We start from the raw sequence: 23659 nt of genomic DNA on the forward strand, positions 1-23659 counted from the left end.
TAGAGTGAGCTGAGGCGGCAGGGTCGAGAACGGCACGCCCGGTGGATCCGACGAATGAGCGGCAACCACATGTGACGACCCCGGGCTGGATTCCGCTTCGTCCACGGTGAAAGTTGATGTATTCCCTCAGCGACCAGCACAGATCAGCTCTAGGCATGACGAAGCGGATATCGTCCTCTTTTGGAAGACCAAACAAAGTAGTTTCGCTTTCACAACGAAGCACACAGCGCCTTCACGACATGGCTGCAGTGTCAACAAAACTACAGTGAGACTAAAAGTTATGCCTTCTTTCTTTGCGTGAACATTTGGATGGCGTTATGCAAATCTTCCCACATAGTGAGGTAGATATGTGGGGGCGTGTTAGAACGAGCCGTTTTAGGTAGGTGTGGCTGACTCTGAACTTTTATAAAGAATATCTCTTTGGATTTGAGACTTTAGTCTTTGCAACTTTACAGATCTTTTTTATGCACCAAGAGCTTGTAACACTCCAAGGAGAAAGGAAAAATTGAAATCGCATCATATGACCCCTTTAAAAAATGTCAGCTATTACAGCTAGAAATCTCTCTTTGTGAGTGTGATCTTTATGAAATGATTCTTCAATGATCACAAGTAATTGGCAACGTCATTGAAATTCATAGGTCAACATATATTTGTGATATTTGTGAAATATCTCATTATGTCTCGACCTGTTTAGATTCATAAAGGCTGACAGCAAGTATCCAACAATGGAATTATGTTTTTCTAGTGCTCGTGTAGCAATTATGGGTTTGCTCTTTTGGCATGATGAAACGTTGAGTTATGAATGCTAGATGGAGTTCATCGAGACAGAGAGTCAGAGAGATAGGGAGAGAGAGAGGGAGAGAGAGAGAGTGATTTACTGCGGCAAGGCAGACAGCAATTCTCTCTGGCATTTGGATCTACTCCGAGAACCTGTGAGTGATCAAAGTGTCAGGTCACGTTTTTAATGGAATCTCTGACCCATTGGGAATAAAAAACACACTGCGCTTGGAGAGCCACTTCTTTGTATCATCACTGTCCCATGGCACCATTTGAAGTCCTGTCATAAAAATCATGTTTTACCTCACTGTATAGAGCAGTATATTTGTTGGTCATGTTTTTATCCTTTGAGATACATATCCTGAATCATATATTGTACCGTATTAATAATAATAATAATAATTTGTTGCATTTATATGGCGCTTTTCTAGACACTCAAAGCGCTTTACAATGTGAAGGGGGATCTCTTATTGTCTTATGGAGCAGTCAATTTAACATAATAATTTAGTATTATTAGTATTATTCATTTACTATATGCAAATGTAGTAAATTAATAATATACACCTCGTAAGGTGTGCTATACACCTCATAATCATAAAACACCTGTTTAATGATATGGAAATCATTAATGATGTTTTATGTCTGCAACAGTAATATAAAATATTTTGAATTCTATAAAATTTTAAAACAAGCTCAGATATTTTATATTCTATTAATTGTGATAAATCAAACAGCAGTAATGTAATTCATTTGATTAAGAATTTTTAATCAACTGACATTCCTAAAGAATCTAAGAATTAAAATATTTCATGATTTGATTGAATGTATGCCAGTGTATTTTATACTTTTCTTCTGACGTTGTTGTTTTTTATAAATCCAGGAATGGGCGGCAAACAATGAGACCCGGCAGCAGATCGAAAACACAGTTTTGTACGGCTACTACAGTAAGTACTGAATGACACTATTTTGGTGCAGTAAATTAAATTTTCTTACCTTGCATTTTAGAAAATGTACCTTTATGTGCCTTCGTCATCTGCCCTTATTGTTTGAGTTTCATTGTGGGAGCCGGCACAGTCCAGTCCGCAGCTCATCGTTAATGTCCATTCACTCGGGTTATAAATTATGGCACGCGCATGATCTGACATCGGCCTATAAAAGCTGGCAGTTAAGTCGCTGGATGGTTTTATTTGTGTGGAACCGTCTTGGTCAAATTAAGCTAAAGTGAGTGCAGTTTTCAGCTGAATAAATCTCTTGTCTGCGAGGGTAAGAAACCACATTAGTCAGTGACCTTTTCCGTGAACAAGGTCGGAAGGACTCATGAACATGGTTGAACACGTCTTTTTGGAACCGCTTCCTCTCTTTATGACTTCATAGCGTTAAATATGTCCCAGTGACATGCATGCATGCTTTAATTGAGTCCTCCATTGCTTCCACTTTAAATAATATATTTTAGGAATGCTGGGAGCTGGGACAAGGTAACATAAAATTGAGTTATGGCACAGTTGCTTGATTATCATTAGAGTTTGCGAACAGATGCTGCGCTGAACAGGCCGTCAGTAGTAGAGCGGCACGGCGTCTGTTGAGCAGTGCCAAATGCGCTAGAGACAAGCTGTCAGCCAATACAAACCAGCCAATCAAAACCCCTAACTTCCATAGTCAGAAAAGCATCAGAAGATTAACAATGACAGTGCAGGTAGACGTGCCGCAAATCCCCTGTCCAGTTTTCGGCCCGTGTTCTCCAAGAACAAAACAAAATATGATTCGATAAGTCTATAAGATATACTTTGACAACAAAACTTTTGTTTTCGGGAGAACTTTGGAGTGCATAATGCTGTTTTGTAGATAACGTGAAGCATTTGCAATGCTTTTACTGTAATATTTCAGAATGAAACAGAATATTCAGTGTGAAACATCCATTTGGTTTTGATTGCATCATCAAAAGTACAAATTATTAATGGTATAATGGTAAAAGTATATTATGAATGGTTTTTGTTAAGGCTTTAAGGCTCATGCTTATGAGTTGAACAAAGCCCTAACCATAAGTATTAAACATTGATGTTTGACGCATATTGTGCTAAAAACATTTCAAATCATGTGGGTTGTTGAGGAGTGGTTTTTTGTTTTTGTTTTTTTGTTGTTCAGATGATAAAATCTTTTAAACTTGTATTGAAAGAAGAACCTGAGGTGCCAGAATATCTTGAGACTTAAAGGTTTGATGCTTTTGACTTGGACCGATAAACAATCAGAACCACCCTGAACAAAATATTAATGTGCCAAGAACACTATAGTAACTGCACAGTAGCTTCCAGTTGTTCCAAACCTGTACGACTGACTTTCTTGTGGAGAACACAAAAAATATATTTTGTAGAATGTTTTTTCCCTCAGTAAAGTTATTTTTGATACCACTGATTTTCATTTTATACACAAAACAATTTAAAAAAATCTCCAGAATATGTTTTTTTTTTGTGTTCCGGAGAAGAATGAAAGTCACTGTATCTTTAACATAATTCATTTCATCTGCTCGGCCTTGGTTATGTATGCATTTTAAAGAAAGTCATTAGGACTATAAAACAACTGTTTTTGTTCCCTTCAGAATAAGGTAGTGATGAATTGTGCACAATGAGAGCAGGGACATTCATTAAGACTGGATCCTTGGACTGAAAACTTTTTACTTTAGTGGCTTATAATGATCTAATCACAGAGAAGCTGGAAACATAACCATGTCTCTTGTGCAAAAATCTTTTTCTCTCTGCTTTTTGGTGTATTATTTTCACTACTGAGTATTGGTTATAAAATGTATAGTTTATGAAGATGAATTCAATAATTTATATAAAACAAAGCAATTGCCTGCTGGTGGTACACTGAATGTTAAGAACTTTTTTTTTAAATAATGAAACGGATATAACCGATATCTGTGATTCAACCGGTAGACAGCTTGATTATGAATTCTAAAATGGAAGTAGATAAACTGTGCTTTATTAAGACAAATTCCACAGAGCACCAGTTCAGACTGTACTTTTAAACCCACGACTTCCACATCTTGTGTTGTTTAACACACTGCTCTTATGATGTTCTCCTAATGCTTTTTCTTGTGTTACATCTCTTCTTTCTTTGCTGTGGCATCCACAAAGGGTCTGATTGCTTCTTTTCTGGGTTTTCTGGAAGATCAGGGGTTGTACCATGCTGACTCTGCTCAAAGAGACACCAGAATGCTGCATTTGTACTTCTGAAAGAAAATGAAATTTAAAAAAGAAAAGGAAACCCCAGTGTAAAAGTGTAAAAGTTTTTCCCAGTGGAAAAACGCTTGTTTTGTTTACTGTGTGGAGACGTGCTGATACCGCGTTTGGTCTCGTTCTGTATCGCGTATCTTGTCAGTGTCTGCGCTTGCTTGGCCATTTGTTGCGGAGAAAATAAGGAAAGTATGTCCAGCTGAATTAATTTAGTATTTTGTTAGACGGGTATAAAAAAGCTTAGTTTACCGCGACAGCGGTCGCGGCAGCCGTCGCGTGAAGGCCTCCTCTTGTGAAGACCGAAGAGTGTAAAGACCATCGACTCTACCGTGCGACGCCACCGGGCAGGACACCGGCAAAGGATAAGTATTGCTTTTTATTTCTCCTCTTTCCTATTACTTGTTTCGCTTCTGTTTCAGTTTTTATAACCATTACTTACTATGTGTAAGTAAGTTGTTGTTTTCTAGCATGTGTGTTTGGCAGTGTTATTTTTTAGGATTACTGATAAACTGGATAAAAGCGTCTAATAAATGACTAAATAAATAAATACAAATAAATAAAAGGCATCCTGGTGTGCTGTGTGGTCCTCCGTTCAGGCATCATGCGTGGAGGTGGGATAGAGAGATGAAAAACGAGATTCGGGTGACTTTGAGTTTCTTAAGAAGATTGAGGATGGAGAGAGACGGCCGTCTGATGACGTGTGTGATTATGACTAACACAGCCTCAGCTGCAGAACGATCTGTTCATTAGAAAAATGGTTATAGGGTGCAAATACGTAGGCTTTGAAGACCTGTTTGTGGAAGGGGTTTGAGGAGATGAGAGCGCTGTAGAGTTATGATATTGAATAGGTGCTGTATATGTCCGAGTCATTCAAGAAACAGGTGTTGGGATGGTGACTTTTCAAGTAAGTTTCTGTAAGATGTTTTCTTTAATACTTTTATTACTTTAATTCTTCTAAATTGATTTGACCTGATTAATAGACATGGAAATTAATATGCTGACATCAAGATCAATATGTAATTCTTGATGAATTCTACCAGCTTATAGCATTTTCTGAATATCAGCTCTTGAACATGGCTCATTTGAAAACTCATGATGTTATTTCCGCCTAATGATCCTATTTAAAATTACAGTTCAGTATTGTTTTTAGGTAAATATGCGGTATGATGGAGGAAGCCAACGTTCATGGACAGATAAAAAACAAAGTGTTAAAAATAATAGTTTTAGTAATGTTTCTTTAATATTTTTAATAGAATAAGTTGAATTCCTGCATCTAAATCTTGCAAAATACATAATAGCAGATTTTGTGCACTTCGTCAAATGTGGACACAAATGGCGTTTCTTGCATGGAGTGACTCGTGTGCGGTTTTCAGTTTCCTTCTTTTCATTTTCAACATGCTCCAGTCATCGAGAGCGCTGGGGTTTATTCAGCAGAGATTTACTGTTTGCTTTTGTATTCCTGACGACAAATGTTTGTCTTTCTTTTCATTTGCTCTTGAGCTCATCCCGTTGTCCTCATGGGGATGGACACAGAGAAGAACAACTGTCTCATCCAGAGAAACACAAGCCAAGCAGGAGGAGGAATAGGAACAAATTTGAATCTTTTGCAAAAGTGTGGTGTCAACACCTCTCAAGAGCTCATCCAAGAAAGTGCCTTTGTTCTCGGAAAAAGATGCCGCACGCTGCATTTCCACCATCCGCCGTTAACACTCAACCATCTGAGCATTGGCTATTTGCATTAAAATCACCTGCTGCAGTGAAATCTAACAGTAATTAATAGATTGTCCTCAATCAATAGCTGCATTCTGCAAGCTGCTCCCGCAGTCTCTCGCTCACAGGTCGTTATACTGCGATTAAGGTATGTAGATATTGCTTTCTCCACGGACATACCCGCAGTGCCTTCAAACAGAATCATCCTGCTGCTTTTTTTTTTTCTTCTTGGTGGCATTTTCGTTCTGCTGCAGTTCTTGAATTAGTCGCATTGATTGTGGGCCCCCCCTCCCATCTCCGCATCATGTGCAGAAGAGATTTCCAAGCAGCCTGTAGGTGGAGATCAAGCTCCATCTATCACAGCAAAGCCGAATCCAATACATTTGAGGAGACTGGCAGGTCAAAGCCTCAAAGGCTTCTTTACAAAGCAGAATCTGAGATCCCTGTCCCCCCATGTCTGTGCAAACGGAATAATTACAGCCCTAACTCGATCTCGCCGCAGTGTGTGGCGATCACCACAAACTTGTCCTGAAGGAGGAAGAGATTGCTTTCTTCTGAAGTAGTTGGGCTCTACAGACTTGGTTGTAATTATTTTATTGCGGTGCGTTCCCTTTGTCAAACGTGAACATGCTTGATGTCAGGTGCACAAAAATTCTGCGTTTGTTAGAGGCGCCATTTGTATACCAATGTGAAGCCCTCTCAACATCCACTGACATGCTTAACAGCCCCTTCAAGAGCTTTTGCTTGTTACAGCCGCTCAGTTTTAATCAAACTCTGACGTGCTGTGTCATGTGTTAAGCTGAAAATGGGTTTGTGCTTTGTGTAAGACAACACTTTACACTGTAATCATGTGACAGCTTTCAAACCCTGAAAAATCTTGATTCAGCAAATCTGACAATGAACTTCATAAATCCTAGAAAAGGTCCACATTTCCACTTAAGTGTTTGCAGCCATCTTTTTAGAGTCTCTTTTGACATCTTACTATTTATGCAAATGCTATATTATAATTATATAGAAAATATGTTAATAATGTAGTAATAATAATAATAATAATAAAAAAATAATTATTTATACAAATTATTATTTTTGATATTTATATTTATATACGCATCTGCTATGGATGGATGGATAGATAGTAATAATGATGATAATAATAATAATAATAATAACAGCAATAACAACAACAATTTATATTTATATTTATATACGCACCTGCTCTGGTGTAAATTTCACAAATGAACTTTTTTGCACGATTAAGAAAGAACCCTGCACAGTTATTAGTAAATGAGACCCAGTGTGAGCATAAATGTGTTTTTTGGCTTGCTCTCTGTTCTTCGTGCATGTTTCAGCATGATCGCTAATGGAAAGTGCAAGTCGCTGGTGGCGCCCAACAGCAGCAAACACTGACAGATTGTGCATTTATTGAAGTGGGCAGCTGTGCATGGCGCAAGGTCCTTGAACCTGCTGAGATGAGAGCTCAGGCCAAAGCGTACACAGGAAGGATTCAAACGTCGCCCCGCTCTGCCTGCCATTAACGCTCGGCCCAATTTCTAAGAGGCGCATCATGGTGCCTGTGCCTCGTGGCGGGGATTATGATGATCGGGAGTGGGATGGTAAACCCAGATGGATTGTAGCTGAAGCCCCCATCCAAGACATCCCTGGAGATTAACCTCTTAGGTTAAGTAATTAAAGGGAAAATATATATTTGTTCAGATGGCCTGGGGCCAAGTCCTTGGGCAGCATTTCTATTTAATGTAGTGTTCTTTAGAGTGGACAGCCTCTACCTTGAGGTTTAGCTGCAAAGTACAAGGTTAAATGGAAAAGCATCCCTAAAAGTCCCTGGATACATCCAGTATCTTGAGCTTAAAGGCTTCCTATCATCCAGCCAGGAGTCTGTTAGCAATCCACTTGTTTGTTTGAAATGTCAAGATTGTTTAAAAGCTGAAAGCTTCTCTGAATTTTAACTGGAAGGTTTTTGAACTTTCATGCAAGGATACCAGAAATGCTTTTGAGTCTGAAAGATAATCAGATCCAACTAGTGAGGAGTCACTGAGGTGTCCACCTTTGTCCATTTAAATCTACATCTCTGGAAAATTAGACTAGGCGTTCACTTCTTTGCTCGCTCTCCATCGCCTCTTTTCACGTCCTCTAGAATAAGTAAAGGCCAGAGTCAGTCAGGTGTGTCCTTGGGCAGAGCTCCTGGACTTAAAATGAATATAAAAGATAAAAGTGAGGTAATTTCCTGAACTGTGGATGTGCCTCACATCAGGAGGACAGCAAATCGAACGGCATCATAGAATTAATTTTGCTGCCAGATTAATAGCTCTCCTGTTGATCTATCGATCTATCGATCTATCTATCTATCTATCTTTGCATCTCTTGTGTTATCTATCATTATGTTGTTATATCTGTTTTTAAATCTATCATTATAGCTGTCTGTTGTTACAGTATATCTATTGTTATATCTATGAATTTCTTTGAAATTCAATTTGTTGTAATTCTACTTCTCTGCATTGAAGTTTGAATTGCAGTTCAGCATCTTGTCTGCTGCTTTGGTTCTGATTCCTTGAATTGAATTGTAATTGAAAAGGCTTCTTCAGATCAGTTCTGAATGGCACAGAACCCTGGTGAATGTAACTGTATTTAGCACTCTAAATTAGGACTGACAATCAAATTCTGCTGCTTTGTGGCTGTATCCTGAATATTTTCAATGTTCATGCAGTACTGATGTATAAATCCTCTTGAATTGCAACACGTGTTTTTTTTTTTTTGGCATTCACTATTTATAAGGCAATATTCGGCAAATGCTCCTTAATATGGCCTTTGAATGCATATTTAAAGGCATGGGTTGTGCAGGGAATAAACTGAAATAAATTCAGGAAACTGTGTAGAGTGCCAGTCTTCAGGGTCTATGCCTTATTCTGTAACGTGTTGCATGAAGATGATCTTACCTCCCTTTTGTGCTATTTTCACATTAATTCACTATTCGTGACTTGTATTGCACCACCACTTTAAGAAATTGATGCCGTTTTCCCTTCTGTAAAGACAGCAGAGGAATCCCACCGAGTCTCTGCACCCTACTAAGGGTACAGTGCTTTCTTTTCAATCAGATGTCAACCATTCTCTGCTGCAAAGTACAGATATTCAAAGGCTGACATTTCTTTCTCTTCATTTTTTTTCTTTTCTTGCTTTCAAGCACAAAATTTTCGCATGTTAAAAAATAAATACGACCTCACGTTGTGTCAGTGACGTTTACATGCTGCCTCCAAAACTTTCGTCCGTCATAAAAAATTTGGATCAGTTTCGATTTTCTGCGTTTTCGCATCCGTAACAAGCATTTTGATGGGAATGGATGACGAATACGAAAAAACGCATACGAAAATTTCGGACTCAGTGTGCAAGGTCCTTTACTTTGAATTGAAATTAGTTCTAATACTATCAAATCAATTCAAATTCAGGAAATCAATTGGAGGTTGAAAGATGCTCACAATTCAGTTCTAAAAAGTGTACAACAATGTTTTATACCCTTACTTGCAAGATCTGGTGTCTTGTCTTTCTGTGAGTCCATGTCGTTTGTTAAAGCTATTTTTATCCTACTTGAAGGTCACATCTCTGCTCGATTTGAAGAAGCAGAGCATTATTTTTGCATTCTGTTTGCATTGGTTTGATAGTAATATGTGCTCTGTCACAGTCTCTTCCTGTGAAGATCACTGAACACCAGTCTCTCCAGATGCAGCTCTGTATTACCATCAGTATTCTTGCAGTGCTCCTGTCAGAGAATGTTTGGCCCCGAGAGGTCAGTGCTTCTAACAGCCCAATACAATTGAAAATTATTGCCTGTGCTGATTTGTAATCCGACAGGTCCCACATAGGCCAAGAGGCTTCACAGACTGCTAATTTTCAATCTGGTGACAATCAGTTCCAGGTTCTCCGTTGAATGAGTAGCCGCCTCCTTCACATAAACCACCTGTGACATCTGGGCACGTTTGGAGTTTAAGTGTGTATCTCCAAATGGCTAGAGGAAATTTTGGAACGAACCTGCTTGACCTTGTTTAGTGTTCAGTGTTTGGCCACCTGCCCAGATAAAAGACATCTTGTGATGAAAATCCATTGCTTTCAACTGTTAAAAGAATATTCTGGGTTAACTACAACTCAGCTTATTTTGATTTGTCGTGCAGGTTCTAAAAGCAAAAAATATAGAGTAATGCACTTACAATGGGACAAGTGATAACATTTATTATATTATTATATTATGTTGAAAGCAGTTGTGCTTCTTTATTTTTTGTAGCGTACATTTACTATTTATGGCTAGGGTTGGGAATTGAAAATCGATTCCGATTCCAGAATCGGATACTTAAGGTCAGGAATCGGATACTTGTTGTCAAATTAAAATTTCGATTCCGCCTATCGATTCCTATGCGCTTTTTTTCTTCATCTGTAAGGACCGACCTAGCGATCTGCCAGGACCTTGCTCGCTAATCTAAGCGCTCCAAACTTTGGCTACATTTGCGATCAGAAGCCAAAAAAGGCGAAGTATAATATCTGTGATAGCTAAACATGTTGCAAGAGAGGTGTCACCACCAACATGACAAAGCACATTAATTTAATAGATCATTAAAGATCGCGAACATGATTCAAACACCAACGTGATTCTATTCCTAAATCACAATGATTCGTCTGTTTCATTCCTCAACCTTTGACGTGTGCCATCAATGTTGTGATCACTTGGTTCATCCATGCAGCGTGCAATCACACCAGTGTGATTTGAACATTTAAATCTGTGTTCGCGCTGCCATTATTTTGGGGTTACAAACATTCAAATCACAGAAGTACTGCGTTATAGTTCAGATATAAACTGTGTGTACGATGTGTATGGTAGCGATTAAAATAGAGTAAATCACCTTTTGGAAGTAATTGGACACTTCAAATGAAGATTTATCGATTACATTGTTACGCCAGTAGGTGGCGAAAAGGGACTGTTAAAATGTATTTGTCTTTGAATCATAAAAGAGATTAGTTCAAGAATGCTGATTCATCCAGTAATTAAACAAGTACATCTTGAGCGAGTCATTTAATCATTAATTCATAAATTACATGTGATTTAGTTTAGTTGTCTAATGTTTTTTCTTCAGAATCATGAGAGAACCACAACTTCCATTGGGGGGAAAAACCCCTCAATTTGTCCAGAATCATGCAGTTTTATTTTGTACACAAACAGCTCTTAAAGAGTCCAGATTTTATGTAGCCTGTTGATTTTTGTTCATGGTATTCAGTTCCAATAAATGGCTTGCAAAAAAGAGACACAGGATAAATGTTTGATATCATTATTTAATCACATTGGAATCGAAAAGAATCGGAATCGATAAGCAGAATCGGAATCGGAATTGATAAAATTCAAACAATATCCAACCCTATTTATGGCACAGGTTTTCAATACAGTACATGTGTTTTCTATTGTTTTTCTAAGCTGATTTGTTGAATCTAAATATATTTCTTTAATACTTATAGATTAGTGTTGCACATTAACAAAATATTATTTTATATTTGCCAAATATGGATGGATAAATTGAAGACTTTTATATCCAGTTTAAAAAAGGGATTACAATGGACTCAAGGTAAAATGAAAAAGAAAAGAAAATCCTGTCAAGCTTCACACTTAAAGGTTATATTGTCTCACTGTATAGAGAGGTGAGCTTTAAGCAGGCATCGAGCACTTTTTTTTTTTTTTTCCTATGACATTAATGTCCCGTTGCCATCTGCCCTATGGCATGTGGGTCCATGTGGTGCTGACAGTTTTACAGGAAATGAAAAGGTAAAATATGCCATCACGTGCACCATGTTACAGCGAAACTGAAATTTCCTCATATCTTCCGAGTCCTTTGTCAGTTTTTTCTCCCCTAGGCCTTTCCTGACATCTCATTTTCACATCATTGTAATGTGTTTGTGCAGTAGAGTTTGGAGGATGATGCCCTTGCGACAGACTTCTTCCTGTAGTGGGACAGCAAAAAAAACGAGTGTCTATCAGACCTTACCTTGAGTGTCCTGTCCGATTTGACGTGACTCCTTGTGGTTTGTGTGCCATCTCAAGTGAAGGTTCCTCGACATTTGTCTGTGAGGCCTGTAAAACTTTGATTTTGTCTTGTTTTACCCCTTTCACATACTTCCCCTGTTGATTGATTGCATTAAGCATTGCAAACATATTTTGCATTACATTTCCTGAAATGTTATGTTTAACCCTCATGTAATGTTAAAAAACAGGTGACTTCCTGTATCGTCTGGGTCAAATTGACCTGTATTGGATTACGATACGAAAAAAAAAAACATACAATCAAGTAGTGCTGGGCGGTATGACCAAAAATTTATATCACGGTATTTTTCAAAATTATACCGGCAATCAAGTACAATCAATAAACTTTTAATATCAACACTTTTCACACATTACAAAGAATGAATATCTGAATTTATGATTTATAAAAATGTTTTTAACCACTATTTTTGACTGCCACTCCCCCACACCTGTGAGATGTTTGTGATTACACATTTTTTTACGATAATATCTTGGTCTAAACCTAAAGTAATCTTGACAAACTATATATCATTTGAAAGGTTTTGGACTCTAGTTTTCATATGTGGTGACTGTTTTCCAAAGAAATGACAGAGCAATAGATAAATAGCGATAGATTCTCCATTTGTGATATGGCGCCAAACACTCTTAATCTATACGTATGTTTTTATGTGTTTTAGAGATTGAATTCAAATCAAATATTAAAGTTACTGCCCAAAATATTTCTGAATAGGATGTCTACTTCATAAATATTTTGAAAATTATGGAAATATATGGTTCAGAACACTCAAACAATAAATGAAAATCAAGAGTTCCTGTATATCATCTAGTGGAAAAGTTTGGTACTGCATCCACAAAATCGTACTTAAAAGTTCATTTTTTGAGATGTCAACCTAAAATTTGGCAGAGAACTTGTTCAGATGATTGGCGTTGATTTTCTTGAAGATTTGGAGGTGAACGTGTTTTGTAAAATCGCTATTTTATACAAAATATAAAAAATATATATTTTTTTATATTTTCATAAATGTAAACTTCTATAACTTTTTAAAAATGTACTTTTATAACTTTTTTTTATAACAATTTTAGCTGGAAAAGTCATTTTTATGTCTATGCTCAAAAAGTGGGACTTACAGTTAAAAGGCTAAACAGTATTATTTTCACAAACTTTGAAATTAAAAAGTTGTTAAACTCATCAAGACACACACTAGGAGGCACTTCAGGACTAGCGTTGAGGAGCTCTGACATACAACAAAGGAATTTGTTGTTATTTTGTGTCTGTACAGTTGCTTTTGAATGGCTGCCTATGCGGGTCAAATTGACCCGTGAACATCACAAACGTCTAAAAAAATTCTGTATGTACATTTCATAACACATCAGCATGTTGAAACTGTGTATGCATGTTCATGACCCTAAATGAGAAAAAGTCACAAAATTTAAAGAAAAACAATATAGGTTTAATAGTATTTCAGATAGATTGAAAAAAGAAATGATAGCAAATTTTTACCATCTTTGGCTGACAAAACAGTACGAACAGTACGAATGTAACACAAATTTTTGTGGACATGTCAAAACACATTAGCGTGTTGAAACTTTGCATGCATGTTCATGACCCTAAATGAGAAAAAGTCACATTGTTAATGTTAACTGATATTTCTGACAACTAAAAAATCAAATCGGGTCAAATTGACCCAGAACAGTACATGAGGGTTAAATATGCAAATGTGGCAATTATCTAATTAAATATGTAACAATTTGCATACATTTCCAGAAATCTGACCATTGGATAAGGCCACATTCAAAATTCTTTTCATTTTGTTGACTTATTAGAATCAAAGGTTTTAATGAATGGGATTTCCTTTTTATCACTCCATAAGTAAGAAAATACTGTCAACAACCAAAGATAAAAAAAATTATAAATGAATAATAAGATTTTTTTTTATAAAAGGTTGTATAAAATCAGGTAAATGGCATATAAACAAATCCCTCTGTAAAAAAATAAAAAAATAAAAAAAAAGAAAGGAATACACTGTAAAGTGTAAGTGCTACTGAAGTGGAGATTTTTGGCTCAGTGCAGGAAAAAAGCACATTTTGAGAAAACATTATTTAATTGAAATCTAACAATATATATTAATATTATATGTGGATGTTTTCATTCCACTAGTGGGACTTACAGTTAAAAGGCTAAACAGTATTATTTTCACAAACTTTGAAATTAAAAAGTTGTTAAACTCATCAAGACACACACTAGGAGGCACTTCAGGACTAGCGTTGAGGAGCTCTGACATACAACAAAGGAATTTGTTGTTATTTTGTGTCTGTACAGTTGCTTTTGAATGGCTGCCTATGCGGGTCAAATTGACCCGTGAACATCACAAACGTCTAAAAAAATTCTGTATGTACATTTCATAACACATCAGCATGTTGAAACTGTGTATGCATGTTCATGACCCTAAATGAGAAAAAGTCACAAAATTTAAAGAAAAACAATATAGGTTTAATAGTATTTCAGATAGATTGAAAAAAGAAATGATAGCAAATTTTTACCATCTTTGGCTGACAAAACAGTACGAACAGTACGAATGTAACACAAATTTTTGTGGACATGTCAAAACACATTAGCGTGTTGAAACTTTGCATGCATGTTCATGACCCTAAATGAGAAAAAGTCACATTGTTAATGTTAACTGATATTTCTGACAACTAAAAAATCAAATCGGGTCAAATTGACCCAGAACAGTACATGAGGGTTAAATATGCAAATGTGGCAATTATCTAATTAAATATGTAACAATTTGCATACATTTCCAGAAATCTGACCATTGGATAAGGCCACATTCAAAATTCTTTTCATTTTGTTGACTTATTAGAATCAAAGGTTTTAATGAATGGGATTTCCTTTTTATCACTCCATAAGTAAGAAAATACTGTCAACAACCAAAGATAAAAAAAATTATAAATGAATAATAAGATTTTTTTTTATAAAAGGTTGTATAAAATCAGGTAAATGGCATATAAACAAATCCCTCTGTAAAAAAATAAAAAAATAAAAAAAAAGAAAGGAATACACTGTAAAGTGTAAGTGCTACTGAAGTGGAGATTTTTGGCTCAGTGCAGGAAAAAAGCACATTTTGAGAAAACATTATTTAATTGAAATCTAACAATATATATTAATATTATATGTGGATGTTTTCATTCCACTAGTCTAAAAGAAACACATTATAAATAGCCCAAAGTCTCAAAATTGACCAGTGCATGTTTTTTTTTTTTTTTTTTTTTTTTTGCCTATAGTATCCTTAAACATTAATATTAAAGTGTTGAACTATTGTATTCAATGTGATAGAATTTATGTACAGAGAATCTAGGGATGGGCAGCATAGCTGCAAAGTGATGTTTTGATATTTTTGTCAGCCTTTTGACAATTCATAGTTTTGGTGAAAAATGGTTTTAAGTGACTTATGAGTGGCAAGGCAAACTAATTTTTGAATACAATGTCTAGAACCAATTAAAATAGACAGACTCACAGATCTATTGCCATTTTGCTAATGATATATAAACCAGAGGCCCTATTAAAATATCTCTGTCTTCATATTGACATATTCACAAGTAGCGAGACAAAGTGAGAGTGTGAAACTAGCCCGCTGCTGGGTGTGTATTATGATCATGTGATATTCAAAGTATTGCTATTGGCAAGAAAATCACAAACAAATAAGCTTTAATTTAGCAAAGGTACGTTGTCAGTGCCTGTTGAGTTGTTTAGATCTGATTATAGTTGTAAAGGAGAGAACAATTTAAATAAACCAAATCTCCCCTGAAGACACACTTGCAGATATAGTTTTCAAATAAACACGTATGCTAGTTTAGCTTGAAGGGATGCGTAACTCAGAACCCTCTTAAACTAATAACCATCAAAATAAGCATACCCAGGAGATGATGCTGAAGTCTCAAGTGTGTTTTTATGAGTCCGAACTGGGTGTCTCGCAGTGGATTCGTCAACCCTCTCGTCTCCACACCTGAGGGGGAATCGCTGCAGTGCTAAGGGAGCCAGAACTTAGTGCAGGACCGAGGGTGGTTGTTAAATTATTTAGCTCCCTCTTCTCTTTGTCAGGGGGATTAATATGCTAAACTTTTCTCCCCAGTCAGGTGCTTTCCCATTATATCTGGTTAGATTGAAATGGATGATCTGCAGTAATGCAGTGCGGCCTATTCCCTCACCACGTTAATATTCATGTTGTTATGATTAATATTACCCACTGGTTGGGTGCCACAAGCTCAAAGACTAGGGACAGAGAGCAGTGCTGCAATGTGTGCCACTAGCACTGGATGGTTCTGCTTCAGTGCCTGTAGGCAAACAGTTCATTGTTTTTGCCAGAATGATGACCCGTTGAAATAAATGCAATCCTGCTTTGTCTTATGTCCATGTTATCCATATTTGATGTGCAGTAATGACTTTATTTAGAAGCAAATGGAGATGAACTGCACTATAGATGCATGAAAAAATTCTACCACTAAAAATTGAAATCAATCATTTATAATGTCAATGTCAAATTAATGTTGTGATGCTTAAGTGAATTTATTTAGGCATTACAACATAATACTCTTCATTATGAAATATGGATAAACTGAGAATTGTTGATGTAAGAGTCTCTTTAGTTGATAAGATAAGACATGAGATGAATGTGTAAGATGAATATGTATTCTAGATAGATAAATTAAATAAATATAATTTTCAAAATAAATTATGACTCTTATTCTAAGATGTTACTGTAAACATTTATATTGTTTCTGTTTCAAATGAATTCAGTTCTTTTGAAATTTCTATTCATCAAATAATCCTGAAAAAATGTAATACAAAAATTATTACTACACAATTATTAAGCAGCACAACTGTTTTCAGCATTGATAATAATATGAAATGTTTCTTGAGCAGCAAAATCAGCATATTAGAATGATTTCTAAAGGATCACGTGACACGGAAGACTGGAGTAATGGCTGCTAAAAATCCAGCTTTGCCATCACAGGAAGAAATTACATTTTAATATATATTAAAATAGAAATGAGTTATTTTAAATTGTAATAATATTGCAGAATATTGAAATTGTTATTGTATTTTCGATCAAATAAATGCAGCCTTAGTGAGGCTTCTTTCAAAATATTAAAAAACTTTACCAATCCCAAATCCAACAACCAAATAGATGATTAGTTAGGTCTAGATTGTTTTTTTTTTTTAATGTTTTTTTATTTTTTTTATTTTACTATTGATATTTTTTCAGCTGTGCTTTAATTAGCATGCTGACAGTGTATTGTGCTTTATCTGTTAGACAGTTTGCATGGTGAAACCTTCTCAGAAAATTTGCCTGTGGTTAGATGAAAGCAGTTACACTTCAACATGAAATATGAAGTGTAATTCAAGATGAATGTTTCATGCAGCATTTTTAAAACAATACAGCGAACCAAAGCAGCCACAATCTCACCAGGAGCTGTAATTGCTGTCACTGAAACGTTGACATTTCACTTTCACATTTACTGGCCCTCGTTTCCACAGCATGTTGTATTTAACCAGTATGCTCTCGGTGCTTTAGTTCACTACAGGTGCCCAGAATTAACGAAGATGCACAATGTGGTTTGTGAGGGGGGACAAATTGGATTTCTTTTCTTTTGTCTGCTTCATTTGTATTCATTAAAACTCTTTGGGATTATTAGGAGGAGTTTAGTGTGTAAAAGACAGATCTATGCTGCGAGTAACCTATATACCAAAGTGTCTGCCGTGGTCATGATTGTCTGATTTTTTTTCTTTTTTGGTTTCATGTTTTGAATCATGCTAATGAATCATGTTATCACCTCAAGAAAGCATTCAGCCATGCGAGTCTTGGTCAGGAGTTATTTTGGGTTAGTTATTTTCCATTAGCTGTAGATATCCCCCTCCAGCCTAAAATAGCTTTGTAGCCCCTGTAAGTGTCTGCTCCTCACCTCCTTTTCATGAATTATTAATGCCTAGTGGTGTTATCCTACTGCATATTAGAGGTGCTTCACTTGCTCACAATCTGCCAAACAAACACAATATGGAGGCATTTACCATCAGTGCAGGGGGGAAAGTGGCGAAATCAAGACAACTGCATATTCACTGTTCTATCTATCTGTCTGTCCGTCCATCCCATTTAAGATCCAATATTTAAAAGGCATTAAGATATCTTTAAAACTTATTGAGTTACAGGCATGCAAACTTTGGAGAAAAAACTTGAAAAGAGCTTTTACACCATTTTTGAATGGTCACCATTGGCATATAATGCAACAAAGATTACTAAAGTCAACAGATTTTACTAACAGACCTACTTATCTCTGTGTAAAAATAACATTATGATGCTGCGATTTTTCTGAAGTCATTTTTACACCCCTGTAATTTGGCTCTGAATCTCAGGTGAAAATTGCCATTTTGACCCCCCTCTACAAAATAGTGGATTAGTAAATATTCATCCACGACATTTAATATTTTGGCTTTCATTACCATACATATCTATCTTTCTTCAGAAAAAAATATTAGCAAAATCAGAAATTTGAGCCGGGGACCTCTGGTTGAGTTGACACGGAATGACCCTCTGTCAATCTATCGTTCTATCATTTTAACATTTTATTGTTCTAGTGTTAATCTAGTGATTACGTCTTTAATTTATTACATCTTTAATTGATTTTTCCGTACATTTCTGCCATATGTACATTAACTGACAGTCACCACTGATAAGCTACCACTAAATATTGTAGAAACTTAATTTGCTGTAAAGTTGCTTTGCAACGATTTGTATCGTGAAAAGCGCTATACAAATAAACTTGAATTGAATTGAATTAATCCTAGTGTTAATGGTCTATTGATTGTTCTGTTGTTCTATCTCACTATCTATCGTTTTCTCTGTCATCTGTTATTCAGTTGTTCCATCTGTCATTCTGTTGTTCCACCCATCTGTACATCCATATTGTAATTACTTATTATTACTGTTATTTATGTTTTATTTATCTTAAAGTTTTTTTTTGAGTTTGTCAAAAAATAAAAAAGGTGTAAAGAACATATATATATATATATATATATATTGTATTTATTTATGCATTTATGCATTTTGTTGCAATCCAAATGGCTGAAACCAATAACTGATTAAGTAGAAAACTATGAATACCAGTAAAAATATTGATCGTATTAATTTTCTCTAGCAGTGATACACATGGGCAAGCCGCATGATTTGCGGTATCACTCGTGTCCATTACATAAACGGACTCAAAACCCAAGTATATGCTACAGAAACAGGGATGTTTGCCTTAGCAAACACCAAACAGACATTCCTGACAGATACAATTTAAACTATTATTGTATTTCTAATTGCAGCAAATTGATTCCGGGTGCCTTGGATTGGTCCAGAGTTTGATGCATGTGGTTTGCCTTGAGAACACAAACTGTGAGGAATTTTTCTGAGGATACAGGATGGGTTGAGCCTCTTGAAAGCTTTACACAAATACTCAAAACCATGAGAAATTCTTTAATCAGGCAAAACTGTGCCGAAATATAACAAAACTGAGAGAAAGTAAATTGTAGCGAGAGTGTGTGAGAGTGCAGAGTTTGTCTGTATGAGCAGCTTTGATCCACTGAACTCACGGATAAGAGCCATATGACCGAATCCCTCACAGTAATCCAGAAAAAGTGCAGAAATCATAAAATTAAGTTTTGAAAACCACATGAACAGCTGGCAAAATCAGCTGCGGGGCTCATGAAACAATAACAATAACCGTTTTCATCCCATTATGTTTTTATTTTGAAATGTTGTTGCTGCTCTGTTTTCCTCCTCGCCTGCTGTTAAAAAACATTTGTGTTTTACCCGACAGAAAGGCACTCTGCCGTCCTCTTCACACATCCATCTTATAAAATCGAAGCATTTATCAAATGAACACACATGTACACATTTGACTGATGTGCGTAGAGCATGTTTACATGTTCACGGAAATGAGCTTTTTATCCTACTTGACCGCAGACAGAATGATGGATCATTTTTTTGCGCTCATGGAAGGTCATTGCAAGCCGGTCTGGTGTGTTGCCAGTATTGGAGACAGTCTATATGATTACAGACCTGTTTTTCTGTTTGGAGAAAGATGTTCGGAGTGTTGTGTGATAAGGTGCACTCCAGATTTTTTTCTCATGTATCCAGCTGCAGTTTCTTAATCCACTCCCTTCATGTATACAAACATATCTACAGGGTTTTATGATGACACATTTTGGGAACCAAAGAAGGATGTATTAGTCATATCGCCTCTATCAACTGGGTAACCTACATGAGAAGGAAGTGAAGATGACAATTTACAGGGTCACAAAAGTGTGTGATCCGCTTCAGGACTGAAATAGGCCAATCTGACGATTTTAATTCATTGCATGACAGGGAAAGAGAGGAATCAAATTGCAAGCCGGTCTGGTGTGTTGCCAGTATTGGAGACAGTCTATATGATTACAGACCTGTTTTTCTGTTTGGAGAAAGATGTTCGGAGTGTTGTGTGATAAGGTGCACTCCAGATTTTTTTCTCATGTATCCAGCTGCAGTTTCTTAATCCACTCCCTTCATGTATACAAACATATCTACAGGGTTTTATGATGACACATTTTGGGAACCAAAGAAGGATGTATTATTCATATCGCCTCTATCAAATGGGTAACCTACATGAGAAGTGAAGATGACAATTTACAGGGTCACAAAAGTGTGTGATCCGCTTCAGGACTGAAATAGGCCAAGCTGACGATTTTAATTCATTGCATGACAGGGAAAGAGAGGAATCAACAAAATCACTTTCTCTGCCTGTCACAGTCTGTTACGTAAACTCTTGCAATATCAGTGATCTTTGCTCCTTTAATTTGATTATTTCTGCTTGTCTGCGCTTTGGGGCTTAGGACTCATCATGTGGGAGTTTTATTGGTTTCTAGGAATCTTTACGTGTAAAGACACTGATTTCACTCTTGATTTTTGTTCGTACCCTTTAGTCCGTATATTTTTCACTTTATGTTGACATGTCATACTTGTAACAATGTGTACTATACAAAAATTTGTTTTCGATCATTTATGAAGCCCATTTATAGAATTGCTATAAACAATCCAACTAATATTTGATTGAATTTATGATTACTTTAATTGAATCCTGCTTTAATTTTGTGATTCTGTTTGGTTGCTTTGACATGCTCAATGGAAAATTAGAAATCTGATCTTTACTGTTATCTATATTATGTTGGTTTAAAAAAAAAAAAAAAAGTAAACAAACAAAAACAAACTAACATTTTTATACTGTTTTCAACAGAGATTTAGATTTAACAAATGTGTTGTAAGCAGGGAGTAATCATACGTATTACATTTAAAAAATATTTGTCAAAATTATAAATATTTTTTATATTAGAATATTAGTGTATGTATGTATGTCTATATATATATATGAATATATAATTTTTTATATATGAAATATTAGTATTTTCCAAACTGCTTCCTGCTTTTCATTCCTTTTATAAATTATAATACAAGATTTAAAAAAAATTGTAACCTATAATTCGATTTTTTTTAAAACAATCTTGACATTTTTAACTTTTTGACACACCAAATTTATTCATAATAAAAAAAAATTCATAATAGGGGAGGCATAGGTCGTCATGTGTACAAACTGTATTTTTAATGTTTTTTAATACATCTGGTCACAAAATGAGTGCTATGTCATTGACCTTTTGACATCTAAACACATCATGCGTAATGTGCTGTATTTAATGTGGATCCTGGTTGTTGAGAGTGCTCCAGGTGTGTAACTGTCCATCTTTTCTCTTTCACAGCTCTGTATTCCATCATTCTGTTCTGCGTCTTCCTCTGGATCCCCTTTGTGTATTTCTACTACGAGGAGAAAGATGAAGACAACAGCAACAAGTGCTTGGTAAATCTCACACTCCTTCCTGTTTTTCCAGTACACCCATGCGTTTCGAAACAGATTGCCTTTTCAGCCTTACAGGGATAATTTACACACACAGTGAAAAACTAGGTGGGAAAAGAGCTACGTTAAGCTATTTGTACTCAATAAATAGTGTGTACTATACTAGGATGTAAAGCAAGGCTTGCTGTCTGCGGTTAGAAAAGTTAGCATTAATCATATCAACAGAAATGCCCTTGAGGTATTGCTAAGTGATATTTGCCTGATTACAGTTATGGCAGTTCATTTATAATAAGCCAGTGAGTTCACCTAGACTCCATATGCAAGAGATTTGACTGCATTGAGGTAATAAGGTGACGAAAACACATCCTACTCACTATATTGCTGCTCACTTCAAATGTCAAATATTTCTCTCAAAGGACGCCACAGTGATGTGCAAAATTGCATGCTGAGGAGCTTCCTCCATCTTGTAGAAGTTAAGATCTCTTTCCAAACTTTCCACTCCTTCTTCTCCTTTCAAACACTTAGAAGTGGCTTCGTTCCAGAACTATTGAGCCTCCTACGTAGGCAGCATTTTCAGAGCATCATAGGTACTGTCCTGAAAGGGAGGCAGGATGATTATGCTGCCTTCTTTTTTGGCTTAATTTTGACCAGAATTGCATATGTCCTTCATGGATAATGCAAACCTGTAATGCATTGTGACATGCTTTGGGAAAAAAAATATCCATCCAAGATAATGGTTGAAGCAAGAGAGTTTATTTTATTTTATTTTAAGTTTCGCTTTTTTGATTTATATTCATTCCTTTTAGTCTGTCATGTATAATTGTACTAGTGTGTACTATACAATTATTACTTTTTTTAAATTATTTACATTTATAGATAATATAATATATATATAAATAGAGTCTAACTAATATTTGCTTGAATTGATTCTTGCTATAATTGAATCCCACTGTAATTTTGTAATTGCATTTGGTTGCCTTTGGCATGCTCAATGGAAAAATAAGGATTTTAATTTAAAAATCTATTTAATATGTGCCTGGTAGTAGTTTGATCCCTACTGTTTATCTTTATACATGACGTTTTATATTATATTATATTTATTATATTATATATTAATGTATAAAAATAAAAAGTTAAAAAGTAAAAAAAAAAAGTTTAAAAAATGTATACAAAATAGGTGAGTCTAATTAAATGTACTATTTCACCCAATATTTGATTTATTTATTTATACTGTTTGTACACATTTTTTTGTGCATTTTTGCTTATTTTACTATGTTAATTACATTTATTTGAGTATCACATTTTTAGTTTTGCAACAAGCTAATGCCAAACTAATGAACTCAATTACTAGTTGAATCTCTCATGCACTTAATGTTATCACTGCTGTTTGTAAGCTGTACAAAGTTGCTCATTTAATGTAGAATGTTCCAAATCGGTCACTTGTAAAGTTCCATTTCAGTTAGGACACTGCATTAGCTCAGGTTTTGGAACAGAGCCACAATGTCTGCATCAGAGAATGAACTAGGGACACTATGTTCCTGACTGTTAAGTGCTGCAAATATGTAATTATACTCCAGCCCAAAGCCCCTCTCTACATGAAGCGTAATTTATCACGGATTGATGACTTGATGAATACAGTTTGATAAACCTGTTTTTTATTCTCTCATTACAGCAAGTGAAAAATGCACTGAAGTATACAATAGGATTTGTGATTGTGTGTTCAGTGCTGCTTTTGATCGGGTAAGTGCGATTTGTGGGTTTATAGTTTTCTGTGTGTTATTCAGTATTCTGTGTGTGTGTGTGTGTGTGTGTGTGTGAAGAGGTTGGTGTGAGCTTTACTATATCATTCACTCGTCATCTTCAACCTCCGTCGTGAGTAGTGTTGGGGTAACGCATTACAAGTAACGCGAGTTACGTAATCAGATTACTTTTTTCAAGTAACTAGTAAAGT

The 23659-nt window shown here is 35.7% G+C and overlaps 1 protein-coding gene across 1 annotated transcript in view; it reads left to right on the forward strand.

Annotated features, from left to right (window-relative positions):
* The window catches only part of lmbrd1 (LMBR1 domain containing 1), a 107966-nt gene that overhangs the window by 6989 nt on the left and 77318 nt on the right, over positions 1-23659 (forward strand). The window contains exons 3-5 of the mRNA XM_016456540.1: positions 1658-1721; positions 21614-21711; positions 23381-23448. Of these exons, the coding sequence (XP_016312026.1) occupies positions 1658-1721; positions 21614-21711; positions 23381-23448 (230 nt within the window). The remainder of the gene's footprint in view (positions 1-1657; positions 1722-21613; positions 21712-23380; positions 23449-23659) is intronic.

The sequence above is a fragment of the Sinocyclocheilus anshuiensis genome, unplaced genomic scaffold (assembly GCF_001515605.1).
Source record: "Sinocyclocheilus anshuiensis isolate Anshui unplaced genomic scaffold, SAMN03320099.WGS_v1.1 scaffold407, whole genome shotgun sequence".
Lineage (NCBI taxonomy): Eukaryota > Metazoa > Chordata > Actinopteri > Cypriniformes > Cyprinidae > Sinocyclocheilus > Sinocyclocheilus anshuiensis.